The sequence below is a fragment of the Amblyraja radiata genome, chromosome 2 (assembly GCF_010909765.2).
Source record: "Amblyraja radiata isolate CabotCenter1 chromosome 2, sAmbRad1.1.pri, whole genome shotgun sequence".
Classification (NCBI taxonomy): Eukaryota; Metazoa; Chordata; class Chondrichthyes; order Rajiformes; family Rajidae; genus Amblyraja; species Amblyraja radiata.
This window is the reverse complement of record NC_045957.1, coordinates 98137474-98157499: the sequence shown is the minus strand read 5'-3', so window position 1 is coordinate 98157499 and position 20026 is coordinate 98137474. Positions and strand designations below refer to the sequence as shown.

Here is a 20026-nt window from a genome sequence, read left to right as displayed (position 1 = left end):
GCCAGGACTAGAGTGTGTGAGCTATAGGGAGAGATTGAGTAGGTTGGGTCTCTATTCCATGGAGCGCAGGAGGATGAGGGGAGATCTTATAGAGCTATACAAAATCATGAGAGGAATAGATCGGGTAGATGCACAGAATGTTTTGCCCAGAGTAGGCGAATCGAGTGCCAAAGGTCGTAAGTTGAAGGTGAAGGGGAAAAGATTTAATAGGAATCCGAGGGGTAATATTTTCACACAAAGGGTGGTGGGTGCATGGAACAAGCTGCCAGAGGAGATAGTCGAAGCTGGGACTATCCCATCGTTTAAGAAACAGACAGGTACATGGATAGGACAAGTTTGGAGGGATACGGACCAAGCGCGGGCAAGTGGGACTAGTGTAGTTGGGACGTTGTTGGCCGGTGTGGGCGAGTTGGGCCGAAGGTCCTGTTTCCACACTGTATCACTCTATGAATCGCTATGTTAGCAAAAGTTCAGACCTGCATTTCACATCATTTAAACACCCATGACTTTCTTTCTCTTCAACCACCCCACGAATCTATCAACGAGACATCCCCTTAAACAATGTATAACATACCAACCCTGCGCCACCTTATCAGAGATATTCTCTTTGCCCTGTTCATTCTTCTTCCATCCATTCTGCAACTTACAAATAAATAGTTTTCTTATTTTCTATGTTGCTATCAAACTCCCAAAATGCAGCACCTCACGCTTGTTCGGTCATTAGGCCAGAGGTAAGGAAGGGCATTGAATATGTGTCAGGAAGTCATGATGCAGCTCTGCAGGACTTTAGAGGCCGCAATAGAAACATATAAAATTATAAAAGGACTGGCCAAGCTAGATGCAGGAAAAAATGTTCCCAATGTTGGGGGTGTCCAGAACCAGGGGCCTCAGTCTATGAATAAAGGGGAGGCCATTTAAAACTGCGATGAGAAAAAAAAATTTTCACCCAGAGAGTTGTGAATTTGTGGAATTCTCTGGCACAGAAGGCAGTGGAGGCCAATTCACTGGATTAATTTGAAAGAGAGTTAGGTAGAGCTCGGGGTTAGCGGAATCAAGGGGTATGGGGAGAAGGCAGGCATGGGTTACTGATTGGGGATGATCAGCCATGATCACAATGAATGGCGGTGCTGGCTCTATTTCATGTTTCAATTTCCCAATTCTAACGAAGGACCTTTGAACAGAAACATTAACACTCTCTCTTTTCAGAGAGGCTGCCTGATTTGTTGGGTGTTTCCAGTTCCCTCTGTTCTTGTATTATGTTGTTCACTTTGCAGTAACAAAAATAAAAGTTCTGTTCTTTGCAGTTTTTAAGAGGAAAGCTGTAACCCAGTGGTTGAAACTTTTCGAGAAGCATTTTGCACAAAATAGTGCATTACAGTTGCTATTTATAGTGTTTTTTGGAAGACTAAAAGTCTACCAAAAACACCTATTACAAGTAACAAATGCTGCAGGGCAATTGATACGAAGCTTGAACAGATATAAGTCATCCCAGTCCAATTGTGCTCCACTGATTCCTGTTAGAACAAGCATCTTACCATGACACACCGTTTGGATCACTTCCAGGATGTGCATTTTAGAAAGGGCACACTGTACATGCCTTGTAAATTTAGGCTGCAAACAATTAACATTTTTCATGCTATTGAATTTTACATATTTTGAAGTAAGTCTGTTCACCAAGCATCAAAAGTTAGTCAATATAAACCTGCTGCCGGTCATATGACACCTGGTGAAAGTACCTCTACTGGTTCTTTGATTCACTAAATTATTTAACTTCCCATGGCACAGATCTTAACATAAATTGATATTATTTTGTTAATAAAAGTTTTGTTTTAATTAGTTTTTATGTACTTCAGAATTGAATATTAAATTGAATACAATTTGGTTTACCATGGCTTGTCTATGTGTCAGAGTTGGTATAAAGCAAAAAGGTATTTTGAGTCCAAAGCACAGGCAAGCAGAGCTGATTGAGAAGGCATGGACCAATTTCTCCCTTGGGCGAAATGCGCAGAACTCTATTAACATTTTAGTATTTCTTGAATTTCCACAAAATACTAAAAGCTCGGACAATGTCTCCCTCATTTTGTTTATCTTTCAACACATGAACATTTCTCAATTGACTAGTCCATGAGTAAATTTGACATTTGGGGCTTCGGTGTGTGTTCCCATAATTGGCACGTATAATCTAATCACAAATAAATAGCCCTATGTTCAATGGTTGGAAAACAAACATAACTTCTTCCAAATGTGTGCTATAGCTTTGATATGGTGACAACTAGATCCCATTTCATCTTTGCTCTACTTCATCTAGAGGTTGTTGGTGTGCAAGACTGTTGATATCTCTTTACATTGTAAGACACAAAGGTGCCATTTTGGGTCAGGACCCTTCTTCAGATTGCTCGTAGTGGTTGGGGGGGGGGGGGTGGAGGAGGGGGAAGCTGGAATAGTGGAAAGGCAGGGCTAAGCCCTGGAAGTGATAGGTTTATACAGGTGAGGTAGGGTTTTGATAGGCAGATGTTTGGACAAAGGCCAGAGATGAAAAGGCAAAAGGTGTTGAGATAAAAATGGAAGCATTGCAAATTGTGAAGCTAGAGGAATAAATTAATGTTGGTGGAAGGAGAGGGGGAGGGGTGAAATAGGTTCAAGTCCAGGTGGGTCACAGGTGTGCCAATACACCATCTGTTCATTTCCCACCATTTGCCTGACCCACTGAGTTCCTCCAGCAGTTTATTTTTGTGTGCAAGTATTGGTATGTTTACGGAATATATTTGGAGTAATAATGAATGGCTGCAAAACCTACCTTACTAAATACCATTATAACAATGTAATATCATATTGCTAGTAGTAAACTTGGAATATATTAATCATTTAATAGTGACGTGACCCCCGAGCTTTTGTCAGGTCGGGATGAGTTCCCTCCGCCACGGGTACCATGTAATCCTGTGCTACCTGCTCCATGGTCGGATAGTCGGCGACTAAACCATCTCCCCCAGCAGGACCAAAAAAAAGACCTGTCAAAGGGCGGATGAGCTCCTAGCGAGACAACAGCTATCCACACTTCAGTAGAAGTTGCGATCACTGTCGTACATAGCATTGTAAGGAATGCCCATCGGAAACCTGCACCACTGCATCGCTAATGTTTTCAACAATTTAATAATTAATAATAAATTAAGATAGACACTGTTTTAATTTAAGATTTCCAGCATATGCAGTTTTTAGATTTTCATATATTAATAACTTATTATATAATAAAATCAACGTGGAAAATCGCTGAATATAAATACATTGGCATTATGAACTGAATTCTTAATGAAATATGTACAAATCAAGCAATGTACATAAACTTGTGAAAATTGTTATTTGCTTACAACATGACAACTGCAATTTTATTAGTGAATTTGAGAGGAAGAACTTGTTATAAGCATATAATGTCATAGGATGTAATAGGAGCAGAATTAGGCCATTCGGCTCATCATGTCTACTCCGCCATTCAATCATGGCTGATCTATTTCTCCTAACCCCAATCTCCTGCATTTTCCCCATCATCCTTGACACCCGTATCACAGTGCGACGGTCTTCTCCATTCTTCCGTTATTCCAGAAGCCTGTGTGCTGATTTTAGTGTGCTGATTTCAAACCTTTTTTTACCGGACAGAAAAACGATTCCCCTAAATGTATACTCTTGAATATTAAATCTATATAATAAATCAAGAGCATTATGATAACTCACTGACTGGTTCTAAAGCATAATGGCAGAAAATCAGTATAAAATGTTTCAATTAGGTATTTTACAAATATTCACTGTTAATATAAAGAGCTTTCTCAATTTTACATCAAAATATTATAGGTCAGGATTTAAAGGATATGGTTGGCCTATACGAAAATCAAGGGTGTTCAAATGGATAATTTTGCTAATTAGGTCCAGTAGCAGATTATTTAAATAATAAATGTAGTTAAAACCAAATTATTTCATTTTTAGTTTTGAAACAAATAATCCAAAAAATAAAAATCATATTTGGAATGAGCAAAACACAAAGGGCTGGAGGAACTCAATGGGTCAGGCAGCATCTGTTTGTGCTGAGTTCCTCCAGCACTTTGTGTTTTGCTCAATAACCTAACATCTGCAGTTTCCTGTGACTACACTTTTGAGAATGATTTGGTGTGTGTGAACAGTATTATAAGAGATCTGTAGAAATAGGTTTGAACAACTTAACGGGAGATTTGCAGTACCATATTAATGTCATGCTCAGAAGTATTGGCTTGATGACAAGTAGATGAATTGATTACAATTTGTTAAAAAATCGATTGGCACAGCCCTGTATGAAAGATTATTAAGCACGGGTGAAGTGTGAGGATTTCTTTGCCTGGGCAGCTGTTTTATAAATCCACAGAGGAATAAAACTATTATCCAATGTTTGAATTTGCGTAGTTAGTTTCATCATGGTAATTTTTCTTTCATTTAAATTTGATTGCAACAGTCTCTATACTGGGAGTCTGATTTGTAAATCAGTTTGAGTACACAAAGAAATCACTGCTGGTTATTTTCAATTTTATGAAATTGACAAGAGAACAAATGGGAATTGTATTTTTAATAACTTGGAGATATTACTCAAATTCTGTGTTTCACAGTTCTTCTCTTGTTGTTGTAAATCTGATAATAGTTATACATACAGCTGCAACCATCCATAAAGTGGTTGAAAGCACGGTGACTGTTCCAAAATGAACATTAAAGGTAGTCAGCCATTTTATGCACAGTCAGGCCTATAGGGAACAAATCTTTTTTTTTTTTTTTTGCAGATTCAGTACTCTAAGGTTTATTTGGCATCTGCTTAGGAATTACTGAAGTGTATTTTAACAGTAAACTGGTGTTACGTTTGCAGCAATGTGGTACCTGTGTTATATGAAAAGTTGATCAGTTTGTATAAGTAATGCAAACAGCGCCATTATGAAAAATCTTTAAAATTTTTCTCTTGCCAATAATATCCACCTGAAAAACAAAGTTGTGCAGCATCAGAAGCTGGTGCATACAAATATTTGCATCTATTAACCCAATAGCAGTTATTTCTTCCTTCGTGTGTGGATATTCTTGCAGCTAACACAGCATCTGTTAACAGATGGCAATGAAATGCGCATTAACATTTACATCTGAGTGCTCCATACTCATCAGGTCTGTGAAGCTTTGCCTCATACAGATAGTCTGAAATATTGGTAAACAGTTATTTTAACTTCTGTCAAATATTTTTATATTGACAGAGGTTATGTATGGAGAATACATTTTTACTGTTTGAAAATGGAAATGACAATGTTAATTAAAAATGTATTGAAAGTTCTGCTTGAATAAAGAAAGATCTGTATTGTATTTATAAAACAACCGGTAACAAGTTGACTGCAAAATTAGTCATGCACTATTGCTGCAATATCCTTCATATTTAGCTTGCCACAATTGTGCAATTTGTAGATTTACCACAGCATGCTTTGTTTAAGTTTTGTGTAGTGATCTCCTATACTCTGGTTTGTATCACGAATAGGAATGTACTGCTGGAGAAGACAGTTATAAAATTAGAATTACAATTGAGTCTTTCTTCCAAAACATCTAATTGAGCTTTAATGTATTCTCGCTATCATTGATGGTTGACTCTGAAACTCCAGCAAAGCAGTGAGTGAATATTTAGTGGTCTTTGGTCAAGTTCAATTCACAAAAATATCTGAATGATGTTTCTGCTTTTTCCTTTATGCAGGGTCTACTATCTGAAATACTCAGAAAGGAAGAGGACCCCAAGATTGCCTCACAGTCTTTGTTGGTCAATTTGAGAGCAATGCAGAATTTTCTAAACCTTCCTGAAGCAGAAAGGGACCGTATTTACCAGGATGAAAGGGAGAGAAGCCTCAATGCAGCCTCAGGGATTGGAACTGCACCTTTGATAAGTTCTCCTAACCGTACCCAACAGGTAACCACTAAATAACAACTCCCAATTTAATGTATTTTCTGAAGCTGCTTGTGTGATTAAATGAATGTAATTTATTTAAAAAATACTTCATTTTGAGTTGTTGTGAACTTTTTTTTAAATTTGGCATTTGGTTCAGACTATCCAATTTCAAATAATATAATTTTTTTGTCAGATTATTTACTCATATGTCATATTTTACACAATTTTAAAAAATATTAAAAGGAAGGCTTTCATAAATGTATTATCCATTGTGTGGAATTTTCTGATTCTTTGCTCCAAAGGTTGAATCTTAGTCAATCCGAGAAAAGGTTTGTAAAGGCATGGAATTCAAGGTTTAGGTTTATTATTGTCGCATGTACAGTGAAAAGCTTTGTTTTGCATGCTGACCAGACAGATCATATAATACCACACATCAATAAAATCGTCAAACTTGAGTGCAATATCGGTGGAGTGTCGAGTGTAGAATATAGTTCGCAGCATTGTAGCACTTCAGCTTCATAAACTAAGTCCAATGCCAACAATGAGGTAGAGGTGAATCGAACAGTACCTTATTTGCAAAATTTTATATTTTTTGATGATTACTTTAATGGCCATATAACGAGGAATGCACAAACTTGATCTGCTAATCTCCATGTGCTGATCTCTCTGATCCATGCTCTCACTGCACAAATCTCTGCTTTGTAGACAGACCGGTGACACATTTGCTCCTATTACTTCCTGCATTGGGAAAAAAAAATAGAAATTGATCATTTTGGAATAGAAATGTATCCACAGTTAATGCCCTAAAAATTTAAGTCAATGGAAACTGAAGTTTGGAAGTGAAATACAGTGCAAATATAATCATTACTATATATGATTACGGGACATTTTAAATGTGATTTTTACCCCATAGTTTTCGACCTCTGAACCAAACACAAATGGCTTCCCACTCTACTGACAGTGAGCTCACAAAGCAAATTTTGCAAATGCTCAGCCCATTTATTGTTGATCCATTGCACCAAGCCACCCACACTTTGATCCAGACAACACCAACAGTCTAAATCCAGGGAGAGCACTGGCTAACAATACAGAATTGATTTCACAGTGGAAAGCAGAGGATGGTGGTGGAAGGTTATTTTTCAGACTGGGGCCCTGTCATTAATGGTGTGCCTCAGTGATTGGTGCTGGGCCCATTGTGGTTTGTCATCTATATAAATGATTTGGGTGAGAATGTGCAAGGCATTATTAGAAAATTTAGTTCCTTTTGGACAATTGGAGATTAGATGAGGATCTACTCATACTCATACGGGATTTCATGAATATACAGGCAAATAAATTTGAAATCAATGCATAGACTCATGAAGTTCATCGTCTTGAGAAGAAGAGAAAGAGTAGAATACGAATACTAAAAATATAATTAGTTGGTGTATGAGCTTGTATTTTTTTCAATTAACCACAATGCACACATCATTTCTTTAAGTCCACGGGGAATTGTTTTAACAAGTTGAGCAAAGGAAAAGAAGCGGAATCAAATCTTGCCATCCTTATTAAAATGGCTTGCTGTGATTTTTAAATGTTGCCTGATGGGTTTTTTCATGGGACCATCTACTCAATGTCATAAAGAGCAGACTTTCAGCCATTATTTTTTTTGAAATCATATAATTATACGTTGGAAGAAATCCACTGTCCTAGAGCCATCATACAATGCATTATTTTATGACTTTGTTAATAATGATGCCAATGTTTATGCTACAAAAATGTTTGAGATACTCTTGGATGAATGGCAGTCTCAATGTCCAACCCACAAGTAGTCCACATGCGTGTCATCCAGAAAGCATAATCAATGCACATGAAGTTTTATGTTTGCGATTGATGTTCTGAATTTTTTTTAAAGATTCAATAAGATTCCTGAAATTATTTATTAGGTTGAATAAAGTTGAATTAATATTAAGTTGTAACGTTATCCGTGATGTACCTTAGTGAACAAATTCTAGTACCACAGGAATATATCTGTCCCTCTGTCTTTGTATTTCAACTTATTTCCCATTGTACATTATTAACTCAGATTAAAACTTTATCTAGGTCAAAACATCGTCCATTACAACTGAGTGGAATGGTAAATTGGAAGGCTGTGCATTTAATATTAATGCTTCCATTTACGATGAGATTCAGCAGGAAATGAAGAGGGCCAAAGTGTCCCAAGCACTATTTGCTAAGGTTGCAGCAACAAAGAGCCAGGTAAGGAATTCTTGCATTGCACAGATATTTTTGATATAGAAAGACTAATTGGTCAAGATATGCATCCTGTAACATACAGTTGTTTAGTTTGCAATCGTTTATCAGCAGGAAAGGCTCAGTGTAAAGGATCTGGAAATTAGTTATACCAAGTAGTTCTGCCCTTTTTATAGATCACAGTAGTATATCAAATTGGTTTAATTTCATTATTATGCTTTTATACTATTACCAGTAATTTTCTTATGACTTTGAACTTTGATATAATAGTTGATGATGTACAGATCTTTCATTATTTTGCATGATTTTTTCCTGATTCCTATTGTGACAGAAGTAGACTTGCTTCTGAGAAGAATGAATGTTTTTATTACATGGTTTTGTTAGATGCCATTCTGATTTATTGACATCAATAAGCTGAGTTGAATTGTGTTCATCTATAGTTAGACCACTTCTCTCTGCCCATTCATTTAGGTAGGCATGATGAATTTACTGAGGATGCCAGTTTCTTCCAGTGGTCTCATCCATAGCTTCAGACTTGTGAGATTTTGGTAAATGTTGAAGAATAACTGATGACACTCTTTTTTCCCTTTATATTTTCCCGCTTACATGTAGGTATTCAGTGTACACGAGTGTCTGCGAGGCTCAATTGGTGGCATTCTCCACTTTCATTTAGGACTTGGGCTTGCAATTAATGTGACACAAGCACAATTTTGCTGCAGTGCTGCCTCCTTCCTGTCTTTGGGAATATTTCTATTCCCAAAAGTTCTTGCTTATTCAATTGGATGTAAAAGTTTGAGTTTAGTTTATTGTCAAGTGTACCGAGGTACAGTGAAAAGCTTTTGTTGCGTACTAACCAGTCAGCAGAAAGATAATATATGATTACAATCATGCCATCCACAGTGTACAGATACATGATAAAGGAAATAACGTGAATAGCCTTTAGTGTAAAGAAAAAGCCAGTAAAGTCTGATCAAAGATAGTCCGAGGGTCTCCAAGTAGGTGGATAGTAGTTCAGGACTGCACTCTAGTTGTTGATAGGATGATTCAGTTGTCTGAGACGTCTGATTTCAGTTGGTGGAGCGCGTCTCCAACTACAAATTCCTCGGGGTACACATCTCGGAGGATCTGTCCTGGTCCCTCAACACCTCCAAGCTGATCAAAAAGGCGCAGCAGCGCCTTTACTTCCTGAGGAGGCTCAAGAAAGCTCACCTGTCCCCCCCAGATCCTGACCAACTTTTACCGCTGAATCCATCGAAAGCATCCTGACCACCTGCTTCACGGTATGGTACAGCAGTTGCACCGTAGCGGACAGGAAGGCACTACAACGGGTGGTGAAAACCGCTCAGTACATCATCGGTGCCCCGCTCCCTGCCATGGATGCCCTCCACCGAAAATGGTGTCTGAGACGGGCCGGGAAGATCATCAAAGGCCCCTCCCACCCTAACCATGGACTGTTTGCCCTCCTCCCATTAGGGAGACGGTACAGGAGCCTCAGGTCTCGTACTAGTAGGATGAGGAACAGCTTCTACAACAACACTATCACATTGCTGAACTCGGAGTCCCGCCGATAGATTTCTCCAGTCTCTCAGTCCACATTGTTTGCTTATTCTGTATTTTTTATTTCTATATTGCACCATTACTACGGACTGACGCTAAACTGCATTTCGTTGTACCCATACTTGTATCTGTGCAATGACAATAAAGTTGAATTGAATTGAATTGAATTGATAACAGCTGGGTAGAAATTGTCACTAAATCTGGAGGTGTGCATTTTCCCCCTTGAAATTGTAAGTTGCCCTGACTCTATGAGCCAGGAATGGCCATTCAGATCCTCATTCTTGCACTGTTATTCATTGAAATTGTGGCTGACCTGCGTGCCTCTTTACTATACCAATCCTATATCCTTCGATATTCTTACCTTGACTTGAATATCTTAAAGATATTCTTATTCTTAACTTGAATGTACTTGGTGATTGAGCTTCCTCAGCCCTTTGGGAATATTTCAAATAAGTCTTTGCCTTCCATCACAGCGAGGAGGAGATGCGCTGTGATGGATGTTTGTGTAAATTGTGTTGTGTCTTGGTTCTTTCTTGTGTGTATGACTGCAGAAACAACATTTCGTTTGAACCTCAGTGGGGTTCAAATGACAAATAAATTGTATTGTATTGTATTTAGGGTCAAGAATTGCAAAGATTCATACCTTCTGAGTGAATGATTTTACGACATCTTAGGCCTGAACCTTAATCCTGTAATCCTGGTTCTAGATAGCCAATCAGTGGGAACATTTTCCCTGGATCAAACCTGTCAAATGCCCTAACAATGTGTATATTTCAATAAGATCATATTTTATTCTTCTCAACTCAGGACATCATAGGCCCAGTTTGCTTAATCTTTCCATCAAAGAATATTGTTTTGGGCTCGATATCGGAGGGATGTGCTGGCATTGGAGAGGGACCAGAGGAGGTTTATGAGAAAGATCCCAGGGATGATTGAGTTAACATGATGAGCATTTGACGGCTCTGGAACTGCACTCGCTGGAGTTTGAAAGGATGAGGGGTGACCTGATTAAAACTTAACGAATAGTGAAAGGCTTGGATAGACTGGATGTGGAGAGAATTTTTCCAGTCAAGGGAGAGTCTAGGACCAAAGGGCACAGCTTCAGAATGAAAGGACGTACCTTTAGTCAGAAGGTGGTGAATCTGTGGAATCTATTGCTGTGAAGACCGTCATTTAGTATTTTTAGTGAGATTGCAGGTTCATGATTAGTAAATGTGTCAAAGGTTATGGGGAGACGGCACGAGAATGGGGTTGAGATGGAAAGATAGATCAGCCATGATTGAATGGTGGAGTAGACTTAATGGGTCGAATGGCTTAATTGTGCTCCTTTGACTTATGAATTTATGAACTTATTCCCATCTCAGGAACCTGATTAATATTGGTTGCACCCCCCTTTGACGTACTTGCCTTTTCTTAGTTACGAATAGCAGACCAATACACGATGTTTCTCATGCAGTCACACCAGGTACCTATATCATTTCAGTCAAACCTCTTGTTCTTAAATTCCTACATCTTAACTTTCAGTGATTCTCACACAAGGAAAGCCAGATCCCACTAAACACCAACACCGTTTCAATCTCACCATTTGAAGACAATTAAAAAATATATATATTTTTGCCAAAGTGAATGATTTCCTGTTTTTTTCTGCATTATATTCATCATGCAATGTCCTTCGTCATTCACATAACTTGTCTGTATTCCCCTGAAGCCTCCCTCCATCCTCCTCACAACTCACATTGCTGCTCAGCTTTCTATCATCAACAAACTTGGATATAATACAGTTGGCCCCTTCATCCAGATCATTGATATAGATTATGGACAGCTGGGTCCCCACCATTGATCCCCTTGGCATCTTGCCATGCATAACTCCTGACCCAAAGACAAAGTCTTTATTCCCACTCTCTGTTTTCTGTCTGCAGCATCTTCTGTTTACACCAGAAGTTAACCCCAGTCCAATATGTTTTAATTTTATGTAATAACCTCTTTCATTTACTTATTAAATGTCTTCTGAAAGTTCAAGCGATGCTCTAAAAGTAGACTGACTTCCCCTTTATCTATTCTGCTGGTTACAACCGGAAAAATCTCCAACAGATTTATCAGCCATTACTTCCCTTTTATAACTCCATGTTAACTCTGCACTGTCCTATTGTTATTATTATTATTATTATTATTATTATTTATGTGCTGTCTTTTACCATATAAGTATAGAAATATAGGAAATGGAAGCAGGAAAAGGCCAATCAGTCCTTTTGAGCGTATTCCACCATTTGGTGCAATATGGCCGATCCTCTCTTAGACTACTTGATATTTTTCGTGGCTATATATTTTTTTATCTCCTCATATGTCCAGCTGCTTTCTCCAGTAGAAAATTCCATAGATTCCCCACTCTCCAAGTGAAAAAGTATCTCCTCATCTCAGTCTTGAATATATTACACCACATCCTGAGATTGTGCCCCCTTGTTTAGTTTAGTTTAGAGATATAGCATGGAAATAGGCCCTTCGGCCACCGGGTCTGTGCCGACCAGCGATCTCCGCACACTAACCCAATCCTACACAACACTAGTTCAGGCAGAACCTCCTTCCTGCCTCCACTCTGTTTCATCATGTCAGAATTTTCAATGAAATCCACTCATATGTTCATTAACAGATTACAGCATTTTCCCTGTATCAGTGTCAACCTAAAGAGCCTTTTGTTCTCTCATATAGTTATAGAACATGGAAACTGATCCTGTGGTCCAACTTCTCCGTACCGACCAATGTATCTTTCCGTACTGTGTAGGAGAGAACTGCAGATGCTGGTTTAAATCAAAGGTAGACACAAAATGCTGCAATAACTCAGCGGGATAGGCAACATCTCTGGAGAGAAGGAATGGACCCGAAATGTCTACAATTCCTTCTCTCCAGCGATGCTGCCTGTCCCGCTGAGTTACTCCAGCATTTTGTGTCTACCTTTCCGTATTCATCCTATTTGCCCACATTTTACCCAAACCCCTCTATAAACTTATCAATGAACCTGTTCATATATCTTTTAACCATTGCAATTATACCTACCTCTACCTCTTCCTCTGGCAGCTCGTTTCAAGAACCCACCTTCCACTATGTGGAATACTTGCTCCTCAATTACCTTTTAAATCTTTCCCCATAGCTTAAACCTATATCCTGTAATTTAATTCTCTCCTAACCTGACATTTCACCTTACCTCTCGTGATTTTCTAACCTTCAAGGTCACTCCTCAGCCTCCTTTGCTGCAGGGGAAATAGTCCCAACCTATCCAGTCCCCTTTGACTCAAGTCCCCCAGTTCCAATAAAATCGTTATGAATCTTTTCTGTGCCCCCTCTACTTATTCGCATCCTCTTCATATTTTGGTAATCAGAACTCCACATGATATTTCAGGTCTGGTCTACCAATGTCTTGCACAGCTGTAATTTTGAAAGATGATTACCTGTGCATCCAAAACTTCAAATGCAAATTTTCAGGTACTGAAGATCTATCTGTTTTCTGTCCCATAATATATATTTTTAAACTGAATCTAGTTCCTTTTAGTTTCTCGTTCACTATGGGCATGGTGCTCTCCAGTATTTCCTGCAGCTTCGTGTGGCTTCTGAGAAGGAAGACACAAATTGTTGAATGATTTCTCTTCCATTTCCTTATTCTCCAATATAATTTATCCTGTGTCAGACTGTAAGGGGATCACATTAACTTTTGCTAATCTTTTCCTTTTTGCATATCCTAAGAGGCTTTTACTGTCTGGTTTCATATTTCTCACTAGATTAATCTCGTATTCTACTTTCCCTTTATCATATAAACATTTTGGTGCTCATTTTGCCAAATTCTGAAGTGTTGTGAACAATATTCCTCCTTCACCCAAGGACACCAAAAATAGTTTAGCTGGGGTGATGCTTCTTTGGGTCTTTCTAATTGGCAGCTAATTTTTCCTGCATTACTTCTGTGATGGTGCTTAAAAGTAACTGATTGGGTTGTAAAGTGCTTTGGAACATCCCAAGGACGTGGTAAAGTGCTATTTGAATGCGTTTTTTTTCCACTGGAGCTTTTTCTCATCATAAATAAATAAGAAATATGATAATAGTTTGACCTAGATATGCTCCAGAAATTATTGCATTTGAGATCCACGCCAGAAATAACTGGTTTTCACTACATGATTATGACACCGTGCTTCAGAAAAATTAAAGTTGCGTTTTGCTTTGAGAAGGTTGTTGAATGGATTACTCCTGTGTTCTTTCACCAATCACTCTGCTTCTGATTTACAGTGCCTTGTTCAGGTTAAAAAAAAGTGTTTTGTGCAATGTTATAAGTGATTGGCATTTATAAAGAGATATCTCCACAAGCTGTGAGAGTTATGATGTTATTTTCCTCATGGTACCATGAGGTGGAAGTACGTTGTGCAATTTTCAGATTGGTTTATTAGTTACTGGCTTATTGTGGAAGTGAGTTTAGCTGTTAACATGGGTCTCAGCATTTAAGGATATGTTTCAAGAAAGGATAATTTTATAAAACATGGACTTACTTTCCAGGTAGTGTGCTAAGAAATTCATGTATAAATTGAAAATCATTTGATTAGACACTGACAATTCAACCATGAAATATTCTTAGATCAGGATGTAACAAAGGAATTTTCGGTGGACTATATCTTCATCTGAATGTTGTACATTTTAATCTTCTTCCTCAACCTTGTCTTCTTGCCACAGGGTGGTGCAGTAAATGAAGTTTACCTTAGTAACTTGCTGCATGAACCAGATCTAGACAATTCTTCAATGTGTCTCACAGCATCCTGCAATATACACTCCTTTTCTCCAATACAGACCTGTCGAAGCACACAATGGGAGACAAATTGCTATTTATATAGGGTGCTTGCTGTTTTTTAGCCTTCATACAATAGGTCTCAAATGCAATATGTAGCTCCCTTTTCAAGGACGTAAACTATATTTGCAGAATAGATTTTATCGTCGGGAAACCATTCTTCTTCATGGAAAAAATTGGCTAACGTCTCAAACTAGAAGTATTGCAGGTACTATAATGGACATTTGCAGGTGTTTCCTAATCCAGCAGTGTCAAGTAACATTGAAGATGTTACATTTTTATTGTATTTATATTAACTAGCAGAATATGGATAGAGTTCAAATGGACATGTGAATGCGGGTAATCATTCCCTGTGTCCTGGGAAATGCACAGTCATTGTTCTAGTCTAATTGTTCATTTGCAAAGGTAATTTAGATGCCACTCCCAAATAAAAATTCCTTTCACTTCCTCACATAGCAGCCACCTAATCCACTGCGGACAAATTAATGATTACATTTGCATTCACTGTTTTTGTTAGTGCCTTGATTTGGTGGATTAATGGTAGATCAAAACTGTAGACTGTTGTAACCAAAGACAGTACATTTTGGGAACTCAAAAAGGGTAGAACTTTCAGATTTATTTTATGGCTTAGATTCAGATTTATCTTATCGCCATAAACAACAAGGTGCAATGAAATCCCTCATTCACATGAAGCTCATAGAATGGACAATAAATGCAAACAGTACACAATAAGTACATCACTGAATGCAAGAACATCTGAATGGTGCAAAGATGGGAGTACAAACTGAAGTAGTACAAAAAACACAGTAAAGTGCAATAACACAATAACTAAATGAGGTAAGAGTAAGAGTACGTGCCAGCACCATGAGGAATGGAGTATGAAAGGTGAGCTTGGGTCATGTATCAGATGGCAAATGGGGAATATGCAGTTCTTAAGTCTAGACATTTAGGCTTTCAAGGTCCTGTATCTTGTCCCAAAAGTTAGAAGGGAGACTTGGGAACGACCAGAGTGACTGACATTCTTTACGATACTTCCAGCCTTCCCCGAGCACCCTGGATGGAAGTAAGTAGTAGCATGTGATGGACTCGTCTGTATATACTTGTCGGTAGGTTCAGGCAGTTCAGTTGCCATAGCAGCTGAGATGCTTTCCATCAAAATATTCAATAGCCCATCTTTAGAGGTTTAGGAGATCCTCTTGGACATGGTGAATCTTTTCAGATGCCTTAGAAAGTAAATACGCTGTTACGCTTTTTTTAATCACCACATCAGTACGATGGGACCAGGTTAGATTGCTGGTGATATGGATGCCAATGAACACACTGCCCTGAGGGACACCAGTGTAAAGGGTCAGGGTGGAAGAAATGGTATGACCAAGCTGCCAGGTGTCTGTCTGTCAGGAAGTCCAGGAGTCAGTGGCATATAGAGGCCCCAAGAACAAAGTCCAGAAGTTTAGAGATGAGATTATTTGATATTATGGTGTTCACGGATGACGTCCAGGCAATGAATAGCATTCTGATACTGGTAGACAAAAATGCTGGAGAAACTCAGCGGGTTTCTATGGAGCGAAGGAAATGGGAAGCGTTTCGGGTTGAAACCCTTCTTTAGACTCATTCTGATACTGGTGTTCTTATTGTCAAGGTGCTTCAGAGCTGATTGTAGTGCAGGGCAGATGGTATCCTCCATGGAACTATTCTTCATGTATGTAAATTGCAAGGTGTCTAGATTGTCCAAAAGACTGGTGTAGATATTGGCTATAACCAATCCTTCAAGACTCTTTGTTTTAGTCGATGATAGAGTTATTGGGCAATAATCAGTGAGAGAGGTCACTTTACTTTTCTTGGGCACAGGACAATAGACAATAGGTGCAGAAGCAGGCCATTTGGCCCTTCGAGCCAGCACCCTCATTCAATGTGATCATGGCTGATCATCCACAATCAGTACCCTGTTCCTGCCTTATCCCCCAGAGCATCCAGAGAACCTGACTCCACCGCCCTCTGAGGCAGAGAATTCCACACACTCACCACTCTCTGTGAGAAAAAGTGTTCCCTCGTCTCCGTTCTAAATGGCTTACTCCTTATTCTTAAACTGTGGCCCCTGGTTCTGGGCTCCCCCAACATCGGGAACATGTTTCCTGCCTCTAGTGTGTCCAAGCCCTTAACAATCTTATATGTTTCAAGGAGATTCCCTCTCATCCTTCTAAACTCCAGAGTGTACAAGCTCAGCTGCTCCATTCTCTCAGCATATGACAGTCCCGCCATCCAGGAACTTAACCTTGTAAACCTACGCTGCACTCCCTCAATGGCAAGAATGTCCTTCCTCAAATTAGGGGACCAAAACTGCACACAATACTCCAGGTGTGGTCTCACTAGAGCTCTGTATAACTGCAGAAGGACCTCTTTGCTCCTATATTCGATTCCTCTTGTTATAAAGGCCAACATGCCATTCGCTTTCTTCACTGCCTGCTGTACCTGCATGCTTACTTTCATAGATTGATGTACATGGACCCCCAGATCCCATTGTACTTCCCCTTTTCCCAACTTGACGCCATTTAGATAGTAATCTGCCTTCCTGTTTTTGCTACCAAAGTGGATAACCTCACATTTATCCGCATTAAACTTCATCTGCCATGTATCTGCCCACTCCCCCAACCTGTCCAAGTCACCCTGCATTCTCATAGCATCCTCCTCACAGTTCACACTGCCACCCAGCTTTGTGTCATCTGCAAATTTGCTAATGTTACTTTGAATCCCTTCATCCAAATCATTGATGTATATTGTAAATAGCTGCGGTCCCAGCACCGAGCCTTGCGGTACCCCACTAGTCACTGCCTGCCATTCTGAAAGGGACCCGTTAATCCCTACTCTTTGTTTCCTGTCTGCCAACCACTTCTCTATCCATATCAGCACTCTACCCCAATACCATGTGCCCTAATTTTGCCCACTAATCTCCTATGTGGGACCTTATCAAATGCTTTCTGAAAGTCCAGGTACACTGGCTTTCCCTTGTCCATTTTCCTAGTTACATCTTCAAAAAATTCCAGAAGATTAGTCAAGCATGATTTCCCCTTCGTAAATCCATGCTGACACGGACCGATCCTGTTACTGCTATCCAAATGTGCGGCTATCTCATTTTTATAATTGACTCCAGCTTCTTCCCCACCACCGATGTCAGGCTAACTGGTCTATAATTCCCCGTTTTCTCTCTCCCGCCTTTCTTAAAAAGTGGGATAACATTAGCTACCCTCCAATCCACAGGAACTGATCCTGAGTCTATAGAACATTGGAAAATTATCACCAATGCATCCACGATTTATAGAGCCACTTCCTTAAGTACCCTGGGATGCAGACCATCAGGCCCTGGGGATTTATCAGCCTTCAGTCCCATCAGTCTATCCAACACCATTTCCTGCCTAATGTGGATTTCCTTCAGTTCCTCTGTCACCACAGATCCTCTGGCCACTATTATATCAGGAAGATTGTTTGTGTCATCCTTAGTGAAGACAGATCCAAAGTACCTGTTCAACTCATCTGCCATTTCCTTGTTCCCCATAATAAATTCACCTTTTTCGGCCTTCAAGGGTCCAACTTTGATCTCAACTAATTTTTTCCTCTTCACATACCTAAAGAAGCTTTTACTATCCTGTTTTATATTCTTGGCTAGCTTACCTTCGTACCTCATCTTTTCTCCCAGTTTTGTCTTTTTGGTTATCTTCTGTTGTTCTTTAAACATTACCCAATCCTCTTGCTTCCCGCTCATCTTTGCTACGTTGTACTTCTTCGGTTTAATATTTATACTGTCCCTGACGTCCCTTGTCAGCCATGGTCGCCCCTTTCTCCCCTTGGAATCTTTCTTCCTCCTAGGAATGAACTGATCCTGCACCTTCTGTATTATTCCTAGAAGCACCTGCCATTTTTGTTCCACTATCATCCCTGCTAGTGTACCTTTCCAGTCAACTTTGGCCAGCTCCTCCCTCATGGCCCCATAGTCCCCTTGATTCAACTGCAACACTGACACCTCCGATCTACTCTTCTCCCTCTCCAATTGTAGATTAAACCTGACCATGTTATGGTCACTGCCTGCTAATGGCTCATTAACCTCGAGGTCCTTTATCAAATCCGGTTCATTACATAACACTAAATCCAGAATTGCCTTCTCCCTGGTAAGCTGTTCAAAGAATCCATCACGAAGGCACTCTACAAAGTCCCTTTCTTGGGGTCCAGTACCAACCTGATTTTCCCAGTCTACCTGCATGTTGAAATCTCCCATAACAACCACAGCATTACTTTTGATACATGCCAATTTTAACATGATTCAACTTGCGCCCAATGTCCAGGCTACTGTTTGGGGGCCTGTAGATTAGTCCCATTAGGGTCTTTTTACCCTTACAATTCCTTAGTTCTATCCATACTGACTCCACATCTCCTGTTTCAATGTCACCCCTTGCAAGGGACTGAATTTCATTCCTCACCAACCCCCACCCCCTCTCCCCACCTGTCTGTCTTTTTGATAGGAGGTATACCCTTGAATATTCAGTTCCCAGCCCTGGCCCTCTTGCAGCCATGTCTCAGTAATTCCCACAACATCATACTTGCCAGTTTCTAACTGAGCTTCAAGCTCGTCCACTTTATTCCTTATACTTCGCGCATTCATATACAGTACTTTGACCTCCGTATTCCCTTCCCCCCTCGCAATTGGCCCTGACCTTACTCTGTTGTCCATTCTCAAGCTTTCCTTCCCATTAATTCGAGAATCTTTTGTAATTTTTCTTGTAGCCACTTCCCCTTCAACTCCATCTTTATATTCCCAATTTGTCAATCCCTCCCCCCCACTATTTAGTTTAAACCCACACGTGTATCCCTAGTAAACCTGCCTGCCAGAATGTCGGTCCCCCTCCAGTTAAGGTGTAACCCGTCCCTTTTGTACAGGTCACCCCGACCCCAGAAGAGATCCCAGTGGTCTAGAAATCTAAATCCTTGCTCCCTGCACCAGCCCATCAGCCACACATTCAGATCCCCTATCTCCCTGTTCCGATCCCCTATCTCCCTGTTCCCTCCCTGGAATAATAGAGGTTTCCTTGAAGCAGATAAGTAAAGAAGATGGTTGAAGAGAGGGGGTGAAGATAACGACAATTGCTGTTGCCAGTTGATTTATATACGATTTGAGGACCTGTTCACGGACTCTATCTGGATTGGCTGCTTGCCGAGTCTTTACCTTAGCGAAAGCTGATCTGATTTCCACTACTGTGATGTATGGGACAGAACGGCTGCGGGGACGGGGACGGGGACGGGGACTGGGGGGGTGGATGCGCCTTGGTGGAACTTGGTTTGCCTTTTCTAAATGGGCATGAGGGGCATTGATGTGTGGCTGCCAGAGGTAGCCCCCAATTTTGGCTTGTGCCCGTGATGGTATTCAGGTCCTGCCACAGTCCCATGGCATCCACTATTGAGCCACTAGCATGTTTTGGAATTATCTCTTGGCATAAATAATTAAAATA

The 20026-nt window shown here is 39.9% G+C and overlaps 1 protein-coding gene across 3 annotated transcripts in view; it reads left to right on the top strand.

Annotated features, from left to right (window-relative positions):
• The window catches only part of satb1 (SATB homeobox 1), a 141452-nt gene that overhangs the window by 62220 nt on the left and 59206 nt on the right, over positions 1 to 20026 (top strand). For all 3 annotated transcript variants that reach the window (XM_033050944.1, XM_033050937.1, XM_033050953.1), the window contains 2 exons: positions 5735 to 5944; positions 8006 to 8161. In XM_033050944.1, coding sequence (XP_032906835.1) covers positions 5735 to 5944; positions 8006 to 8161 — 366 coding nt within the window. The remainder of the gene's footprint in view (positions 1 to 5734; positions 5945 to 8005; positions 8162 to 20026) is intronic.